Here is a 19,333-nt window from a genome sequence, read left to right on the forward strand (position 1 = left end):
CTTCTTTTAGATTCCGGGGTTTTCGGGATGAAAAACAGCCAAAGCAAGCATACCAGCTTTCTACTATCACCGGAGGAAACATGGAACACATTGCTGATTCGACAAAAAACAATAATTTGTTTCTAGCTACAGGGAGAAAATTATTTCAACTCTTCCATTACACATATTGATTATGTATCTTAAATGATGCCAGCCAGGTGTATTTTGCAACGGAGACATTAATGATGTACTTATGATGATAAAACTGTGCAACTATGATGTATTTTAAGTAGGGCAAAAAATCATTTCTCAGTATAACATCGTCGGTAGCCGATCCTGCTGCGCTGCACGGTTCTTCTGTTGCATCACCATCCATCAATCACCGGGTCAAAATTTCAAGTTGCATTCTGAGATTAAGTAAAAAAAATACAACACAGCAAACAAATAAACATTCTAGACAACGAAAAGAAAAAGAGGGATGGTGAAACATATTTTAGTTTTGTTTTGCTCTCTTTGGAGGCGTTACGCTTTTCTGACAGCTAGATGCAACGTTTCTGAAGGTGTAGCATTAAAACAGCACTATATTTCGCCAAAACCTGCTCTGAAGTAGCATTACTGGCAGCTATACGTTCAATGAGCATTTAATGCCTTGTTGTATAGGCAGATACAATGCTGAATAACTGCTAGTTTAAGTGCTCTTTGGTTACTTGGGTAGTGGTCCCGGCAAACTTCGTCTTGCCATCAAGTAGGCTGTTGAACAATAGCATGCATTCTCGCATACAAATTGAAAGATAAGTTTATTCTAGTTTTTTTTTCGGCAGTTCCGGAGACTTTTCTAAACATTTTCCCCACACAAACACGTCGGAACCATAGATGAATACAACAGTGAAAGAATTGTGCAAATCCGTTTGGATGCCATTGCGTGACATACAAACACCATTCAATTTTTATTTATATAGATAGATAGATAGATAGATAACCATAAGACTACCGGTTTGTTTAAATTTCAAATTTTGTTTGGGCGAAACAAGGTTTTTTTCAGGAAGTGCACGATTGCCTTTCACTCGTACTTCACATCATAACTAACTTTTGGTGAGTTAGTAGAGATATACTTTATGGTTAATACCTTTGAAACATTTCCAGAGGGGTACTTGTGGGTTCCTGGTAAGGTTCTTGGTGAGTTACGTGTTAGATTTACAGTTAATTTCACGGAAAAATTTTAATGAGGTTTTTGCTGGAATCCTTACGGAAATAGAACCGATAATTGATTAGGGTGTTGAAAAATCTTTCCGAGAGATCACTGAAATGGTTATTACCAGATTGCTAATCAAGTTTTTAGTGGATACTAGAAAAGATACTTGGCTGATTATGCTTGAAATTCTTAGTAGATTCGTAGACGCAAGCGAAAAGCTAAACATAAAAATAATCAAAAGTTCAAATTGCTGTCATTTCCACATCTCTTAAGTTTTAGTTCAAATAGAATCACCTGGATGTCTAGTTTTTCGAGGATTATTTGAATTCTTGGAAATGTCCACCAGTTCGGAGTTACTTACTAGGTCAAGTAAGGTAAAACAAACACAACTTACTTTTTGATCAACTTTTACCCAAATTATTATAATAAATATGACTTCAATATCATTTGTTTTTATAGTTTAGACTACAGACGTCATGTGAGAACCAAATAAGACAATCATACCTGCTTTGGCTTTGGGTATATTTTCGGTTCCTTAGGGGCCTTTGTGGAAATGGCAGCAACTTAATCTATTTTTCATTTGCTGGGCGCAGTCTTCCCATGAACGGAAACGATGTGCAACTTTGGTTTGAACCATGTAATTTGTGTTGAACCGCAAACGCGCTTCGTCTCTGTACCCGGTACATGTGTACTTCGGTTCAAACTTAGGTTCAAATAATGGCACAAAGCAGACAAACAGGGAACGGTTGAATTCCACGCGGATAAATTTCTACGATCATATATGGAACTTCTTGGTTCAAATCGAAAGACCCTTGAGGTTTGAATAAATGTTTTATTTAAGCAGATCAACTAAGATCAATACTTTAAATAACATTTAGCGGTAACTTTATGAAAAAAAATCAAGGACTTTACTATATCGTACAATGGTCTTATCCACTGGTGTACTAAACCAGCTCGGTCGAAGAATTTTGACACTAGAGCGGGTCCAGATCACGTGGCGACCATACGGGAGCGTGCCCCGCTCAAGTGTCACAATTCTCAGACCGAGCAAATTTAGTTCACCGGTGGATTAGGCCATAAGAGACGATAAGTAGAAGTTGATAAGCGTGGATATCAACTGTTTTCTGCCTGTCCGTTTGTGTCATCGTTCTGAGCCTCGGATTCAAAGATTTGCACCAAAATTTGAACCGCGTTTGCAACCGAGATACAAATGGACCGGTTTTCGAACCGGCGTTTGAACCGAAGTTCACTTTAAACATGTTTGGGTTTAGGTTCAGGTTCGAGCGTTTCGGTTTGCACACGAGAGCAGAGTGCAAGGAGAGTACAAAACCGTTCGTTTGGGAAGACTGGCTGGGCGGATACGGGTTAATAGATCGGTTTGGCGGATTGCTGGAGATGCTGATTATACTGATTCTTGATGAGCCCTTGTCTGGGTAACTTGTTTGACTAGCCCTTGATCTCTGACAAAGCTTTTGCGAGACCCCTGGTGAGATTTTGTATGGATTTCTGCACATTTTCAGAGAATTATTCCAATCATCCCTAGCCAATTTTATTGCATGATCTTTGATGAATAAATAAGCCTTATCAGGTATTCTTGGTCCGATTTTTTGTAAAGTTTTGATGAGATTCTTTACCAACTTATTCAAAGATTGCTTGGAAGATGCAATATTAAATTGGTGCAAAAAGTTTTAGCCAGTTTCATACACGGAAAAAAATTCTGTGGTAAAAATGACTATTTTAGCTGACTACCATTCTTGAAACTACCATGGAATTTCAGACCAATTCACTATGTTTACGGTACACCCCACCACATTACTGGTACATTTGACAGAAATAATTTACAACAATCTGATTTCGACTACAGACATGGTAAAATTAAGCGCAATTCTGGTCTGCTGAAAATTGCCGGTGCGAGCGCTTAAGTAAACCCCCTAAAATGGTAGTTTTTATAGCACAACTTTTTTGCGTGTAGGAGAACAATAAAATGTAATTGGAGATTTCGTTTCTGTTAAAAAGATCTTTCTCTGGATCAGCCAGATAAAGAACGTTTATAGCAAAACGGCCGTAAAAAGCCACTAGTGCGACTATAGGGGACTGTCCACTAAGGGAACACCGACCCTATACAAAATTCAAAAAATGTTTTTGGAAAAATACATACGAAGTAAGAATAACTCTTTGTTTTTCGAATGCGGCTTACAGAGTTCCAATTGGAGTGTTCAGTCCATATCTCTCCACAAAAGAACACTTTTGTATGTTTTTAGGGGGTGAACCCAAACTTATGCACGGGAGTGTATTTGCGAAAACATTCCTAGAAGGCTATGGGTTGGACATTGGATTTTGCTCTTTTGTTGATGTTAGGACACAGCAGAAATTCGCTAATATAATTCTAAAATTTCCCAGAACTTCCTATGAATAATTATTCTAGGGATGGACGGTCTTATGAATATTGACAAAAAAATGATTGATATCTTTTTGACCAAAAATCTTTAAAAATTCAAACGGGTTTTAAATATTTTATAAATTTGATTAAAATTAATTCCTTAATAAGTTTGATCAAATCCTCAAAATTTGTCCATATTGTTTGAAATTAAAACAAAAATATTAAATCGCAGGATCATTTTGAAATCGTTTTTTTTTTATTTCTTGGGCATCCGGGAAAAACCCGGGAATCGGAAAAAGGATTTTGAATGGACACCCTGGAACTTCTGTTATGGGGATGCGTAGTGCCGCTGACTTTTCTTCAGATTTCTGTTCCGGTCTCGGAAGACTGTAGAACGCACCATCGCTAGACTTGCAATCGCTGCCGACCTTTATATTCCGCTTTGACTATTTCTGCCGTAAGCTTCATATCCGACGACTCCAATCCCAGGATCATACTGCTTCGGTAGGCCTTTCATCAGTAAGCTCGCCAGCCAGATGTCGTCGTCTTCTCAACAGGTCAATCATCCGGGTGGAGCCGCAATACTCGTGTAAATCACAAATTATCCCACACTTCTTTTGCGGTTTTGGCGTTCTGCACTAGTCCGTAAATCTTAGGATCGATGTTCAGACATGTCGTGGCCAAAGCTTGTTCGGAAATCTCGTCGATCACCATGCTGTCGGCCCTTCACTGCGTACCATGTTCGTTCCTTGATCAGGATCATTTTGGTCGTGAAAGACCGCGAGCTGTAGTTTTCCCAACCGCTTTTAAAACTTTCCGCATCGGCAACGATACCGTGCTGCATGGCCAACGATTTCTAACGGAGGCTTGATTCCTGGAACCATCTTGAACTTCGTTTTCTTCTTCGGCCATTTCTTCGACAATTTTGCTTCGGTTTGAAAACAATACACCTCGCCAAACAGAGGCGTTTACTTAGCAATTGCTTGGAGCCCATATTTTACCTAATGGACAATTGAACGTCCGGTGTGATATGTAGAACTAGGCTTATTGATTATGTGTATGATTGATGGCAAATTTTCTTCAGTGATTCCTTTAGCAATTCTCCAAGCAATACGTCAAAAGATTTCACTAGTGATGTCTTAATGGATGCTAAAAGGCATTCCTCCAGAATTTTACTTCATGATATCTATCAGCAGTATAGTAATTCCACAGAAATTGCTCCGAAACTATCCTCAGTGATTTTTCTAAGATTTTCCGGTAATTCGTTCGTACATAAAATCTCCAAGGATTTTTTCAGAGATTTTTTCTTTAAAAAATCCCCCAGGAGTAGCTACTCGGATTTTTGCAGTAACTATTCAAGCCGTTTCCACAGCGAGTTTTTTTTTTAATTCCCATGAATTCTACCAGGAATTGTTCCAGAAAATCCTCCACAAATTATTCCGGGAAATCTTTGTGGTACTCTTCCGATTTTTTCACCGTTTTCCTAATAACCCTTAACCTTGATACAGAAATTTCTCTAGGAATAATTTCATGCAAGAGTAGTTCCTCTAGAGATTTAACTGAGAGTTTGTCATCCTCTAGTATTTTTCAATGATTTTTCGACAGAAATCTCCATGGATTTTTCATAAATTTAAGTTTTCCAACGATAAATGCTACTGCAATTACCTCAGTGCATAGTCCAGTTACTATTACTGTTGTAGTTTAAAAAATTCTAGGGACGTCCGTGGGAATGATCCTGGAATAATTCGCCTATGAATTTCTGGGTGAAACTGGAGAATATTCCCAAAGAAATATCAAGTTCCTACGCATTACCTTTTCGTCGATCTCAAAGCGCCCTATGATACCATCGACCGCGAAGAGCTATGAAAAATTATAGACGTGTATGATTTTCCCGAGAAACTGACTAGACTGATCAAGGCAACGATTGATAGTGTATAGTGCTGTGTGAAGATATCGGGTGCGTTTTCGGACCCGTTTGAAACACACAAAGGACTTCGACAAAGCGGTGGTTTTTTCCTGGGGGGTGCGAACTGGATATCAACAAGCAGCCATGCTGCTGACAAGCTCAAATTTTCATCAAAATTATCCGAGTATGCCTAGAAGTTTGCGGTCATTACTTCGTCACGCTAAAAAATGTTCTACATTTTATATGACACAGAAACAATCAACTGTCGAAGAAACGTTTTACTTGGTCTTATTGATGGGTAATATTTTCAGAACTCTTGTGAAATATTTTTATACTAACATACGGTCAGAAACTATCTGTTTTAGCTGATTCATTTGACTTATTGCTCTCATCAAATTGCAGAAGCTTAGTGTGAAGCATTTTAAGTATGCACCCACGGTAAAAAAAGAAGCAAGGTATTATACTCCGAAAAAAATGACATTTGGCAGTGACGTCATTCCTATCGCAAACACGAACGAGTGCAAAAGAAAGCAAGGCCTGCTCTCCTCTACTATCCTCAAGGCCTCATGCTTGACGATAGGAATGACGACGCATGTTTTGATGGAAAATCGTTGTTTAGGGGTCATGCACAAATTACGTCACGCTTCAAGGGGGAGAGGGGGTCGAGGCAAGCGTGACAAGCCTTACAACATTTTTAGACGACTCATACAAAAAGTGTGACAAAGGGGGGGAGGGGGTCGAAAAAGTTGAAATTTGGCGTGACATAATTTGTGTACCATCCCTTACACGTGGGAATAGCCAACCTTGTTGTGTCTACCGTGTACGCACCTAGAAATAGTTTCCTGCGATACAAGCAAACAAACAATGGTTAGTACTGGTGGAAAAAAATGTGTTCAAATTGAATGACCAAAATGCTTGAGATCGCACCCCACAGGTTTTTCCTGCCTCCTGTTCAACATTGCGCTTGAAGGTGTTATGAAACGCTGCGGGACACGATCTTAAATAAATCCAACCAGTTCATTTGTTTCGCTGACAACGTGGACATTGTCGGAAGAACGTTCCTGGAGATTGCTGAGCAGTATACCAGGCTGAAACGTGAAGCAGAAAGTAAAGATGAAGTATCTGCTGGCTGGAGGAACAGAGCGCGATGGAGCTCGCATTGGCAGACGTGTGATGGTCGACGGAGATGAGTTCGAGGTTGTCTACCTCGTATCATTGGACGAAAAGGTGTTTCGTGCAACAAGACCGGCAGATGGCGGTAGTGTGAAACGTCAAACGCGAAGAAAAACGATGCGCGCGCCTCTGGTTCTGAGATTTGTAACATAACGAATTTGAGATGATCGTTAAATGAGTGGTCGATGGGAATTTCATCAGTGTTACGTCTGTTTGTCTGTGGTTGCATCTTTCACTTGCTTTCTATCTTCCACTCTCAATCTATCACACTCACACCCTATCCGTTCATAGCAAACGCTAGAACCAGAAACGGACAAGAAACCGTTTCCCTACGCTTCCACTCTGTCTCATCATTATAGCATGCCTTTCCTTACGCCTGCTACATAGACAGTCTGCTAGCCAAATAGCAATCCTCTCTGCCATGCTTTTCCCCCATCACATACACTCCCGCATGAACTGGCGTAGATGCAGTGGTATATACGGTCTACCATGGGAGCCAGTTTAATGCATCATCAATTCCTTCCCCTTCCTCACATTGGTCAGCATTCTGACGTGGCAGGCACCATTGTTGTCTAAAAATAGAAGATCACCAGCACTTATACACTGAGGGTGTCTGTTAGTCCCAAGCAGTCATCTAGTTGGTTCCTTGTGTGCAGCTGATCAGGCAATACTGGAGTAGCAACCACGGGCGGCCAATCAAGCTCAAGCTCAAGCTCAAAAATTCAAGCTCACTAGCGCCGCCTCAAATCTCTTGACATGAATAATGATAACCTTTGAGCTACTGAACAACTTTGCCGCAGACACCATCTTTCTAAGTGGTCAGCAGGGAATGTCTGAAAACTCAGAGCTGTGCCAAACACATGCGTGCAACTCAGCAATTAACTGTGCGTCTCCTATTGCCCATTGCACGGTGACGTCATCAGAAAATCGCTCTATTTCTCTCCTTCGGGAAATCTGAAAACAACGGTGCCAGTACCTGTCAAAGTTGACAGGTACTGGCACCATTGGTTTCAAGTTTTATTGAAGAGCAAAAGAGAAACAAATTCGCCGTGAAATGCCTAATTCATTGCGAGTAAGCTCAAAGCAAAGTGCTGGAGACAATTTGTTCCAACTTTCTCGACTATCCTTTTACCGAACTATGGGATGTCATGTCTACCTATCCAGCGCAATTTAACAAAAGAATTAATATTTGAAAGAACGGTAATTTCTGGATAAATAATAACATTCTAATGACAATAACTTTTCTAATATACTTTAGCTTATTCAAGAGCATATGATTTTTGAATAAGTGTCATTTGTATATCAATTGACTCCAAAATAAGCCTGATGTCGTCAGAGGGATTCAATAGAAACGTAAAAACGAATGTCACCTTAAGAAATCATTGGTTTCAGGCTCATGCCACATGGCCATTATGCCAAACGACTTAATGCCAACCGGCTTGATGCCAAACGACTTTATGCCAAATGACCTACTACCCAGCGTGACAGCCCGAAGGTTAAGTAATCTAGCTGGTCTTACTGATCCATACTTACATTTATCTTATCCTGTATTTGACTGCCATCAATTTGATCCTTTAGTTTTGCGAATACTCTCTCGTAGTCTTCATCAATCTGCCTTGTCGTGGTTGCGTTCGCCTGTCGAAGTAAATTCTTCTTAAGCTCCAGAAGCTTGGCATACTCCTTCACGAAATCCGTTACTGCGTACGTTGGCGTAAATGAGTTATAGCTTTCATGAAGCAACTTGACGCTTTTGCTAAGGAATCTACAATACAGAAATTTATAATTATTGTTTGGGAAAAAAAATAGAATGATCTGACTTGATTTTCAGCTCGTTGTCTTTCTGATGTTCGATGAAATCTAACTCTTGTTGAGCTAGCTGCTCCTTTAACTTATTCAACTCCTCGCCGCTGTCAATCAACGATTGCTTCAGCTTAGCATTACTTAATTTAAAAAGCTCTCCTTGCTCTTTGGCTGTAAAACATTCAAAGTTGAACCCTGTTCTTAGAATCACCTCAAATTTAACATACCAGCGTCAAGCTCCTTCTGAGTTTTGACCAGTAAATACTTTTCGTTTGATGAACTCTGTAAATCCGCAACCAAATGCCGCAAACTGATTTCCTCATCTGAAAACTTTGAAATCAACATTTGCTGTGACCGAAGTTGTTCTTGTGATATCTTCAGAAGTTCTTCCAAGTGACCATTCTTAATAGTTTGTTTTTTGAACTCTTCCTGTGCTGTCTGTAACTGTTTCTTGATCCTCTTAAACTCTTCTTTCGGCATAAAATCTACCGCCAAATTCGATTCAACCAACCCAACGCGAGCTAGATTCTCATACTCCAAATGCAACAGATTGTCCTTGTCCACTTCCTGAATGTTTCTCAAGAAGATCGTATAGAAATTGGCCGTCTCCAGCTTCATTCGCTCAATCTCAGACTCTAGCTTCCCGATCGATTCTGAATCCGGACTACTTACATTCCTTCCCTCAACGCTGGTTTGATGTTCCAACTTTTTCAATGTGCTATTCTTCCGCGCCAATTCGGATCTCAACCCGTGGAGAATGTTCAAGTGCTCTACTTCGATTGTCCGCATTGTGTTGTGCATGTTGTCATTCTCGGCTTTCAAGAACTCAATCTTTCTCTGGAAGGCATATATATTGGATTCTATCAGCTTCAGCCGCTCTAGCGTTTCAACCAATATCCTATCTTTCTCATTATCGGTCGATTTGGTAAATTCCATCAATTCATTATACAACTTTCTCGTCACTACTAGTTCGTCATTTGATTGAAGCAATTGCTCTCGTTCTTCCTTCAGAGATTCGATTTGATCATTCAGTCGATCGATTTCCACCGATTTGAGCAGCACTTGCTCCCCAAAATCCGGCTCCTCTGTTATAACTTGATCTATATCCGCTGTGTTTTCCTCATCATCACAAACATTGCCGGAATCATTTCGACTTCCCAGTGAAAATGTGCTTTGTTTGCTTTTGAGACTCAAACGTTCTTTTAGCAGCATTTCCCTTTCTCTCGTGGCCAGCAATTCGTTCTGTAACCGCATAGCCGGGTGATACCATCCACTCACGCTTCTGGCATCCAGTGCATGCAACAATCGTTCTAAAGTAGATGTGTCGATCGTTAAATGATTTGACGTAGCATCGTACTCTCGCAATTTCTGCAAAATCTCATGCATCCCTATTCTCAAGTTCTCATTTTCCTCCACAACAACAGCGTACTTTTTCTCCAATTCTTCAATCTTTTCAGCATACTTTGTCTTTGGATCTTCGTCCGAGTTGATATTACCCTTCAATTTTTTGATGCATCCATCACAATAGTTGAAGCTCTGCCGAAAGATGCACGCCTTGCAAAACTTTCTACTCTCATTAACGTTATACTGCTTCATGCATTTCTCACAGAACTTCGCAACATCCGTATCACTAAGCTTCGAGATTTCATCGACTGCATCTGTTGCCTGATTTCCTTCCGTTACGGCGCCATTCACCGATGATTGCTGTTGATTGATATCATCGCTTTTTCCTTGTCTAAACTCCTTTGACCACTCAAAGATTGTGACATCTGAAAAAGTTTTCGCCTAAAAATAAATCAATTCGATTATATTTAATCAGCAATAATTTTCTGACGTATACTTCAGATCATTCTTCTCCAACTTCAGTTGAAGTCGCATTTCCTCCGATGCTCTTAATTTCAAAGCCAAGCGTTCGTTTACTTTCTCAATTTTCCTCTGCTTAGACAGAACAGAATGAGTTGGTATAACTTCGTCCTCACTAATACCCAAACGCTTCCTACAATAATATTCAGTTCAATTTTTGCTCAACCAACCTTTAATGTCATTCAACGCACCTCAGCACAGCATTCTCCATGGCAATCTCGTTCGCCAGATTGATTTCCGCCACCAATTCCCGTATCTGCTTATCCCGTACGTTAACTTTCTCATGCAACCTGTTGATCTTCTTCAATGCATTCGCCAAACCTTCCTCGCCACTTTCGTATCTTCTCAATGCCTCGATCGCTTCGACCGCCTGTTTCGACTTCAACATGTTATCCTCCTCCACATTGGACAAAATTTCCTGCATCTCTTCGCATCGCTTATTTGCCTTCTCCAGCAACGCACGGCTTTCCTCGCAACACTGACTTACCTTCACCGTATCCTTACTGGCATTCTCTTTCTCTTGCGAAATCCTGTTCATAAGCTCCGTGGACGTTAGAATCTCCTGCGATAGCATAGTGATTTTCTTCTCCAACTCTTCAATCATCTCATCTTTTTCCTGAAGCCTTGCGCTCATCTTTTTGAATTCCTTTCTCTCCGCTTCGATGTCATACCCAGGAAACTGTTGCAGCAACTCTGAATATTTTGTTTCGATTTCCTCCAACTCTTCTTGCTTTTTCTCTAGGATACTTTGCCACTGCTCAGTCCGTTCTTCTAGCTGCTTCGCAAACCCTTCCAAATCTTCCTCAAATCTAACTTTCTCTTCGGCTAACCCCTCCACATCCTCTTCCAATCGTTTGATTTTCTCATTAGATTCTTCAATCAGAACTTCCTGCTCCTTCATAATCGCTTGGGCTTCCTCATATTGATGAGTCAATCCGGTCAAATTCATTGTTGCATCGTTCAGGCTGACCTGCAAACTGTTGATGGTGTCGATCTGGAAGCTGTTACGTTTTTCCAAATCATCTAAGTCTCGCAGCAAACGCTTAATGTGTTTATTCTTCATACTGATGTTGTTGTACAGTTCCTGTTGGCGATCGATTTCCGACAGCGCGTCTGGTGAGTCTTCACCTTCACTGCCGAAGTGACTGCTTTCCGCTAGCTTTCTCTGTAGTGAGGTCATTTCTTCAGATAGCTCCTTGATCCTAGCACGGCTCGTGTGCCGTTCTGCTTCCAGCTTGTCAATGATTCGCTTGAGGTCTGCCACTTGCTCCCGGAGCTGATCTGAGGGTGATCCTGGAATTGAAATGCAATTTAAGTGATGAAGCTTGAGAAACTTGTTTATTACAAATTTAGCCGCAAATGGAACCTGAGAAGTGCTATCGGTGGGAGTTAACTCCAGAATACGAAATTCATATATTCCGTATCTGATAAGGTTCAATACTTACGGGCCCTTCATAACGTGGATAACTTGGGGTACGATAAAGTTATAAAAGGATACATCTTCATAGGATCCTCGTGGACGTTATGTATTTGGCGGACAAAGCATTCCAAGCAATTATTCAAATTGAGAAATTTATTAAACATCAAATTAGTTAGTTACTATTAGAAGCAGGCATTACAATATCATCTGATCACTTAGATCATCTTGGGATGGTAAAAAGATATTATCAGCAATCCTCTGATGTCATTCAATCAATGCTCTGATATCATTCAATCTCTCTATCCAATGATGATCTTGACACTTGTTTGATGACAATGTTAAAAAATGGTTTTGAAACCTGTTGACCATAATCGGCTGTTTAACTTCCTCGAGATACAACACGTAGTTTATTTTATTTTGTTGAAAATAGTTCCAATGAGCACCGGTACTTTACAATTCTGAATCGTTTCTATACACAAACAAAAAATGTAATTTAGATGAAATAAATCGCATTCCAACATTTTATACTAATACTAGGCATGAAGTCGTTATTCCCATGCCTTCATTGCACATTGGTCCCAAAGCCATATCTAGGAAGACCAAAATGTTTGCGTCTAAACCCTATGTTTTAGATATATAATGTCTTTGGGAAAGTTTATTCATATTTTTTATACATTTCTTTCAGTGATGTGAAATTAGTGTGGCCCGCATGGTCAACGAGATCAGAATGTAATCTTTTTTGCTGACACATTTAGACCTGAGAGAGACTTGCGAATAGGAAAAATATCAACGTCATGTGCAGCCCAGATTCCACTGTCACGAAACGTCAAAAGCAGCCCGTTGTTTTTATGGCTGAAAAAGTGAAAAGTATTGTATTCAAAACAAACTATTATTGAAAACCTCAGTCAACGGAGCAGTTTTTTCAAAGATGCTGATAAATCTAAACACAAGACTAGTTATTTATAACGTCTGCTACGTTTTCTGGATTGAAATTTCACTCAAAATGCCGTGTATGCTTCGGTGTGATGCAAACGCAATAGTTTTTGGTCATGAGATGGTCATGTGAGAGCTTAAACGGCTTGCGCCAGATCGATGTAAACACTGAGTAGAATAAGAAAAAAACTCAGCAATCGCAGAAAAAGAAAACCGTCTCCGCGAGTCTCGTTTCTGATTTAGACCTATACAATGTTCTACAATGTTTCAGAACAACCGATTAGCAGCAACTTTGCCGAAGAACCCAATTTTTTATCTCTTATGATTCGCGAGTTATTATTTTTAAACAAATAAGTTAGGATGTTCCTGAAAAATCAGTTTTTCTGATAAATTTTTTTATGATAATTTCTCGTAAAAACTTTGTTCCGAGCAATTTTAGAACTTTTGAAAAAGCTATTGTACTATCTCTTATGGTTGCCGAGTTATCAGAGATAAAATTGTTGTTTTCAAAAGCCAATATCTGAAAGGCGCAAACGGATTCTCAATCTCTTGTCGCCATTTCCTTTTTTTATGGCGAAAAAACAATGAAGACGTTTTTCGTTTGAAGAGATCAACAAAAATATGAAAATAATATGTTTTTAGACGAAAATTGTTCATAGCTTGAAAAATAATCGAGATAGCTCTTTGGTGGAGAAACTTTCCTGAAGACACCATATATCCAAGGCTTGTAGCGAGTCACTTTGTAGTGACTTGGTCACTTTTTTTTTAAGTCAGTCACTGTCTCTTTTTTGAAGTCATTTCAACTAAAGTCACCTTTTCGTCAAAAAGTTTTCAACAGTTTGGCAACAGTTTCTGAGTTTGAATCTCTTTTGCCTAGCAGACTCGAAGTTTGTCAGTCCCGAGACTACAATTGAAGCCAGGATAACAATCATGCGGTAGCGTAGCTAGGGGGGTGCGGTGGGTGCGGCCCGCACCGGGCCCCGGATTCTTAGGGGCCCCGAGATCATGGTGAAAATTTCTCATTGCATTGGAAATTGAGTATTGCACAAATCAAAATTTAGCGGGGTAAGGAAAATCAGGTTTAGAGGGGCCCTGAATTGGTGATAAGTAGCCCAAGGAACAATTGATAGCTTTTAAGATACTTACGTGCTTAATACAAGCTGCATAGCAGCAACCATTGCTGAACAAATTTTAAGTTGAATCATTAATTGAATAATATTAATTTCCGCTTATAAAAAAGCTGTTATTCCACTTGCAGTTTGTGTTTTGAATAAGAGCTGAATAAACCTCCGAAAATGCAAATATAGTAGCTTTTGTTCTACAACACATAAGAAGTTTAACAATTGACTGATTAAAAGCTTCTATAGGTTGTAGACATCATTTTAGTAGAATATTGAACATTTGATTAACAACAAATCGTACAAAAGTTTCAGTGTCTATTACTTAAAATGTTGTCCAGCATGATTAGTAAAACTTATAAACAATGTGAATAACAGTATATGAGTATGCTCTTATTCAAGCAAAACGTATTATGTCTTTTTATGTTATTTTCAAATGTTTCAAATGTTTTTCAAATCAAATCCAAGAAGTGTATGCGATGGATGGATTAACGTAATGGACGTAATGGCGACGTAATGGATCAACGAGGGTAAAGTTCGAATCACATTGGATTAAAAATATCAAAATGTATTTTTTCCAAATGTAGTGATCATCATCTACGACGTTATTGATATCGGAAAAAGTTACTAATCATAACATTTTTAATGATAATCGAAGTATAAATAATAATTTAACAATAGTTACATGAAAGTGGTTACCAAACTTACAGTCCAGGGTCACAAATAAACATACATATTCAATTATTGTTGAATAATGGTGACAGCTGAAAAAATGCCCTACAAAGAGCTGAGAAGATGGTATTTAGATCCAAATTTAAGTCAATGTTCAACATTTTTCATTGGAATGAATAATAGTAGAATCAACACTTATTAAACTCCTCCAAAGAATCTCTGCCGACTTGTCAAGATTGTTTTACTAATGAGTCGAACAAGTCATTTTTCCTTCTATTAAAGAGCCAATATTCCACCAAACAAATATAATTGTGTAAACAGATGTACAGGAGACGAACTAACGTTTTGGTTGCTTCGCACTTCAGCTGTTTCCATGTTTAACATGAACATGATTAAAAGCTGAATAGGTATTTTATAAAATCCTAATACAACATAGATATATCATCCGAGCAGGTCATCCAAAGAAGTCCAAAATAACGATTACTAAACACATTGTTCAGCAACAAAGAAGCCTTACAAAATAGGTCACACCATAGCCAAATTTTTAAAAAATGGACAAAATATCTAAAAATTGCGTTGTATTCCTAATGTAGTGCAATGTTCAACTTATTAATATTATTATTATTTATCTTTATTTGAGTGGCTTTTCGCTCTTGGCAAATTCGTCACTAACTTACTAATATATAAAAACATGTTGGATAAAATAATAACTGATGCTTTCTCAATACAATATTCAAATATGTTTAGAAAATATTTGAATCAGTCTTCTGACATAGGATTATTGATTGAAATATATTTTATATTTGTATAATGTTTAATAGATGGAAAAACTGTGACAATTAATTAAAATATTAACCTAGTAGAAATATTATACATTTAATAAATGAATTTTAGTATAGTTAGATGAACAATTCAATTCAAGTTTTAACAAGTTAAAACTTATTATGAAATTCGATTAATCATTACAGACTGTTTTTACTTTGTGAATAAACTTTATTTTTGCCCAGCATTGAAATAAATTTTCTCACTGTGCGCTATAAATAGCCCTCGGAGTTCACCTCGCATCAGTACTGAAAACAGCAGCAGAAGTAATGCGCTTATTCAGTTGTTGATCAGCATAGCACGTGTTGATTAGTCATTGTTGAATAGAAGCTCAAGCATGATCAATAATCAGCTACAAGAGGTTTATATTGGGCACTGGAAGGCTAATATATGAATTCAAGGATGGCGCAGATGGCAAGGTATACCGCTGACGATGGAAAGGTCTCGAGTTTGAATCCAGTATTCAGGTAATTATTAAAAGTGTGGTTATTAATTCATGGTAAATGTATACACTGCATTTGATGTATACAGTGTTAGCTATTTTTAGTCATTTATTTGTTTTCAATCAATTTTGTGGCAGTTGAATAAAAGCTGATATGAATGCTTATAAAGCGATTTTGAAGTTGTAGAATAAAGTCAATATACAACGACACGCTTTATAACTTCTCCAAATTTGTGTGAACAACGCCTGAACAAAGGCTTCACTTGGAAATAATTAAAATGTTATTAAACATGATGCTGAATTAAACTGCAATAATGTAGTTTGTTAAACTAGCGTTGTTAAATCATCAATCCTTATTAAGCTAAGTGAAACCTGAATAAACATCATTACAATATATGATTACAGTCACTAAATGATAAGAAGCTTAATAATTTCGCCAGATTTCCTTGAACAATGTGTGCGTAGCAGCTGCAAAGTAATATAATAAAGCAACTATTCAGTATGTAGTTGTGAAAAATTGCTTAATAAATGATTATAAAATAGGCAAATGTTTCTTGGGAGGGGCCCCTATATCATCTAGTAAAGTGATAAGAGCAGCATTTATTTCAACACTACAGGGTGATTACTATTTCCTGTCAGTAAAATAAGTAATCATAGAAAAAGATGGTTGTATGAATTTTAATTACCAGTGCATATCCAGTTTTGGACATCTATAACATTTGTTTTCACTGTACATAGATAACATATTTATTTTTTAACTTTAATTTCCAGCCACATGCGTTGTTTCAGAAGCATTACAGTTAACACGCACGTTATTCAGAAGCATATATTTTAATAAAAAAAAGACATAAAACAAACTTTATAGATGTACAATACAGGATGTATACTCGAAATTAAAATTCATACATACATCTTTTATCCAAAATCATTTACCTTACTGACAGGAATTAGTAATCACCCTGTATAGAACAGCACTTTTGAATAAAACATCGTAGTTTTGGATTCAAAAATATATTGTTCTGTTAATCATCGAATATCAGGGGGCCCTCTACTACTTGAGCCTGAGGAAGCCATGAACTGGTTTGGAAACATTTTATTATGAGCCATATCCTGAACCAATCCGATATGAATATTTGTACACAATATTTTATATATTCTTGAAAAGTACCAAACCATATTTCGATACACGAACAAAGGTGAACAAAGGTCTCTAAAGTCTCTTTTCTACGCAAACCATCTTATCTTGAGAATCTTATCTTTCTGAAGTTTATAGTTCCATTTTCGTAATGTAATGAATCGTGATGTAAATTATTTAGGATCCAGATATTACTTCGCGACTACTCCATAGGTTCGTTCACGGAGAAAACTAAAAACCCATATTTTAGTTCTTTTTAACTTACTTTTGAGTTATTTTTCTCTCCCTATTTCATTCGCTCCTTGTATTGTTGTCAGAGAGAGAAGAGCAAAACAACCCAAAAACCAAACCTTTGTGCGTTACCTCAAATTTTAGTACGAGATAAGTGGCACAGTACTGGAAGTTGAGTTTTTTGATCTGCCGATTGAGTGAAAAGAACTTAGCCAGTAGGTATTTTTTCGCATGGCTGCAAATGAAAACAACTTCTACCCCATCAACTCAAAATTAGGTTAACGCACGAACCCCTGGAATTGAGTGGAATGAACTCACTTTTGAGTGCTTCATTTTCTCCGTGTTGATTTTGACATACGGACGTTTCGCATAAGGACGTTTCGCATACGGACATTTGGCATAATCAGAACTATATGCCTTCTTTAAAATGCTGCCTGTTCTTGTATGAAACTGGTTTATGCGAAACGTCCATTATGCCAAACGCCCGTATGCAAAATGGGCCACTCCCGTTGATTTTAATCTTCAGGGATTCTTCTAGAGATTCATTCGGAGCTGTATTTAGGTATACATAAGATATTTCTCCAGGGTTCCCCCCAAGAATTCTTATGGAGATTCCTCTAGCAATTCTCTCATGAATTCCAACGAAAATTCTTTCAGAGATGTTTGTAACTATTTCTCCAGGTATTACATTGAGATACCTTATTCCTACAGAATTTTTTTTCCACGAAAATAACAAAGGTTTATTCTACGGTTGGTGTAATTCATGTAATTTATTTCAAGTAATCATACAAGAGTTCCTCGAAAGTCTCTCATGGCAATTTTTCAGAAACACATCCTGCCGTTTTCGGAACCTACACTGACACAAGCATTGAAGTAATGAGAACCATGAACAAGTTTTTAAATTTACTATTCCAATCACGGTTGAGCCAAGTCCGTCACACTCGGGCTCAGATTGGGTACCACTTCTAGTACTGCATTTCGTCCCTCGGTAGTACAAAAGGTACCCAAGTTTGACAGATCGCAGTACACTTTTCACGGCATTCTAGATTACCTTATGAGTCATAAAATTTTGAGCAACTGCAAGGGACATGGTGGTCTTTAATTTGTCTTTGGTTGAGCTATCAAGGAAGCTTTTTATTTGCGTTTTGCTCCCTTTTGATCCAACCGCATCGAGCCGTTCGCGCTTGACAATCGCAAGATCCTCGGTTCGATTCTAGCCTGCTGCTAGTTTTTAATTATGATATAGGGGGAGATCCCCCAGTGCCGGACAGCTCCCAATACTGGACAAAGTTGAAACATTGAGAAATCATGGTCCAATCAAGATGGTGTATTAGTAGAAAAGAAAGCTATTATGTAGACTAATGTTTGCGTAGAATAACACATCCTTGAACTATGCATCCCTTTTTAAAAAAGTAGAAAAGTTTGAAAATCTGTAAAAATTGACGTATCTTCTTAATTTTGAGCCTATTTAGTAATTATTTTGAATATGAAAAAATACTTTGGATCCCGCAAGCATGATCGAACATAATCCTAATTTGATAGTATCAATGTATTTTGTACCATAATTGAAGTAAATATGGACAAATTACAATTTTGGTTAAGCACCTCCTGTCCCTCAGTTTCGGACAGCTTGATTTGTTATATGATATCTTTGTAATTATTGCATCAGTGTCTCAAAATACTTTCATTTTTCATGGGTTCCGTCGACCATGGTATCAAACATGCAATACTAAAATTAAGAAGAATGAACATTCATAACAACATCGTGAAATGTGCTATTTTTCATCATATATGAAAGAGGTTTTTGATAGGCATCTTGCAAACTAAGAAAAACTCAAATTATTTTTGTAAATGTTGCAATTGCATTGAATTGGTAATTATAAACTATTTCTATAGTGTACACATTCAATGATGTTCAAATTTACAGAATTCGAGGCATTTCCAGATCGTGTCCGGTATTGGGTGCCACCTTTCAAGATCGATCAATTTGGTACTAAAATACATCATCAAAACATAATGTCAAAATTCATATTTATATTTTAAATTTATTTTTGTACACTATAAAAATGATAATAGGGAGCCGGATCCTATTCTTGGCACATTTGATTCACTTCGGCAGTGGGGTTTTTTGAAAGCTACAGAGCTCATATTTGGCCACAACATGCGTCGTACTAATGCGCTTCTTATTGCAAAGTTTCATAAAATTTGGCCGAGAAAAACCCTCCATGCCAAAGTGAATCATAGAAGTGCCCAAGTGGTTCTGCACC

The 19,333-nt window shown here is 37.9% G+C and overlaps 1 protein-coding gene across 1 annotated transcript in view; it reads right to left on the reverse strand.

The window, feature by feature from the left end:
- LOC5567088 (centrosomal protein of 290 kDa) overlaps window positions 1-19,333 on the reverse strand; it is a 50,110-nt gene that overhangs the window by 17,932 nt on the left and 12,845 nt on the right. The window contains 6 exon segments of the mRNA XM_021841770.1: window positions 8,164-8,392; window positions 8,448-8,601; window positions 8,658-10,118; window positions 10,121-10,215; window positions 10,271-10,426; window positions 10,485-11,586. Coding sequence (XP_021697462.1) covers window positions 8,164-8,392; window positions 8,448-8,601; window positions 8,658-10,118; window positions 10,121-10,215; window positions 10,271-10,426; window positions 10,485-11,586 — 3,197 coding nt within the window.

The sequence above is a fragment of the Aedes aegypti genome, chromosome 2 (genome assembly GCF_002204515.2).
Source record: "Aedes aegypti strain LVP_AGWG chromosome 2, AaegL5.0 Primary Assembly, whole genome shotgun sequence".
NCBI lineage: Eukaryota > Metazoa > Arthropoda > Insecta > Diptera > Culicidae > Aedes > Aedes aegypti.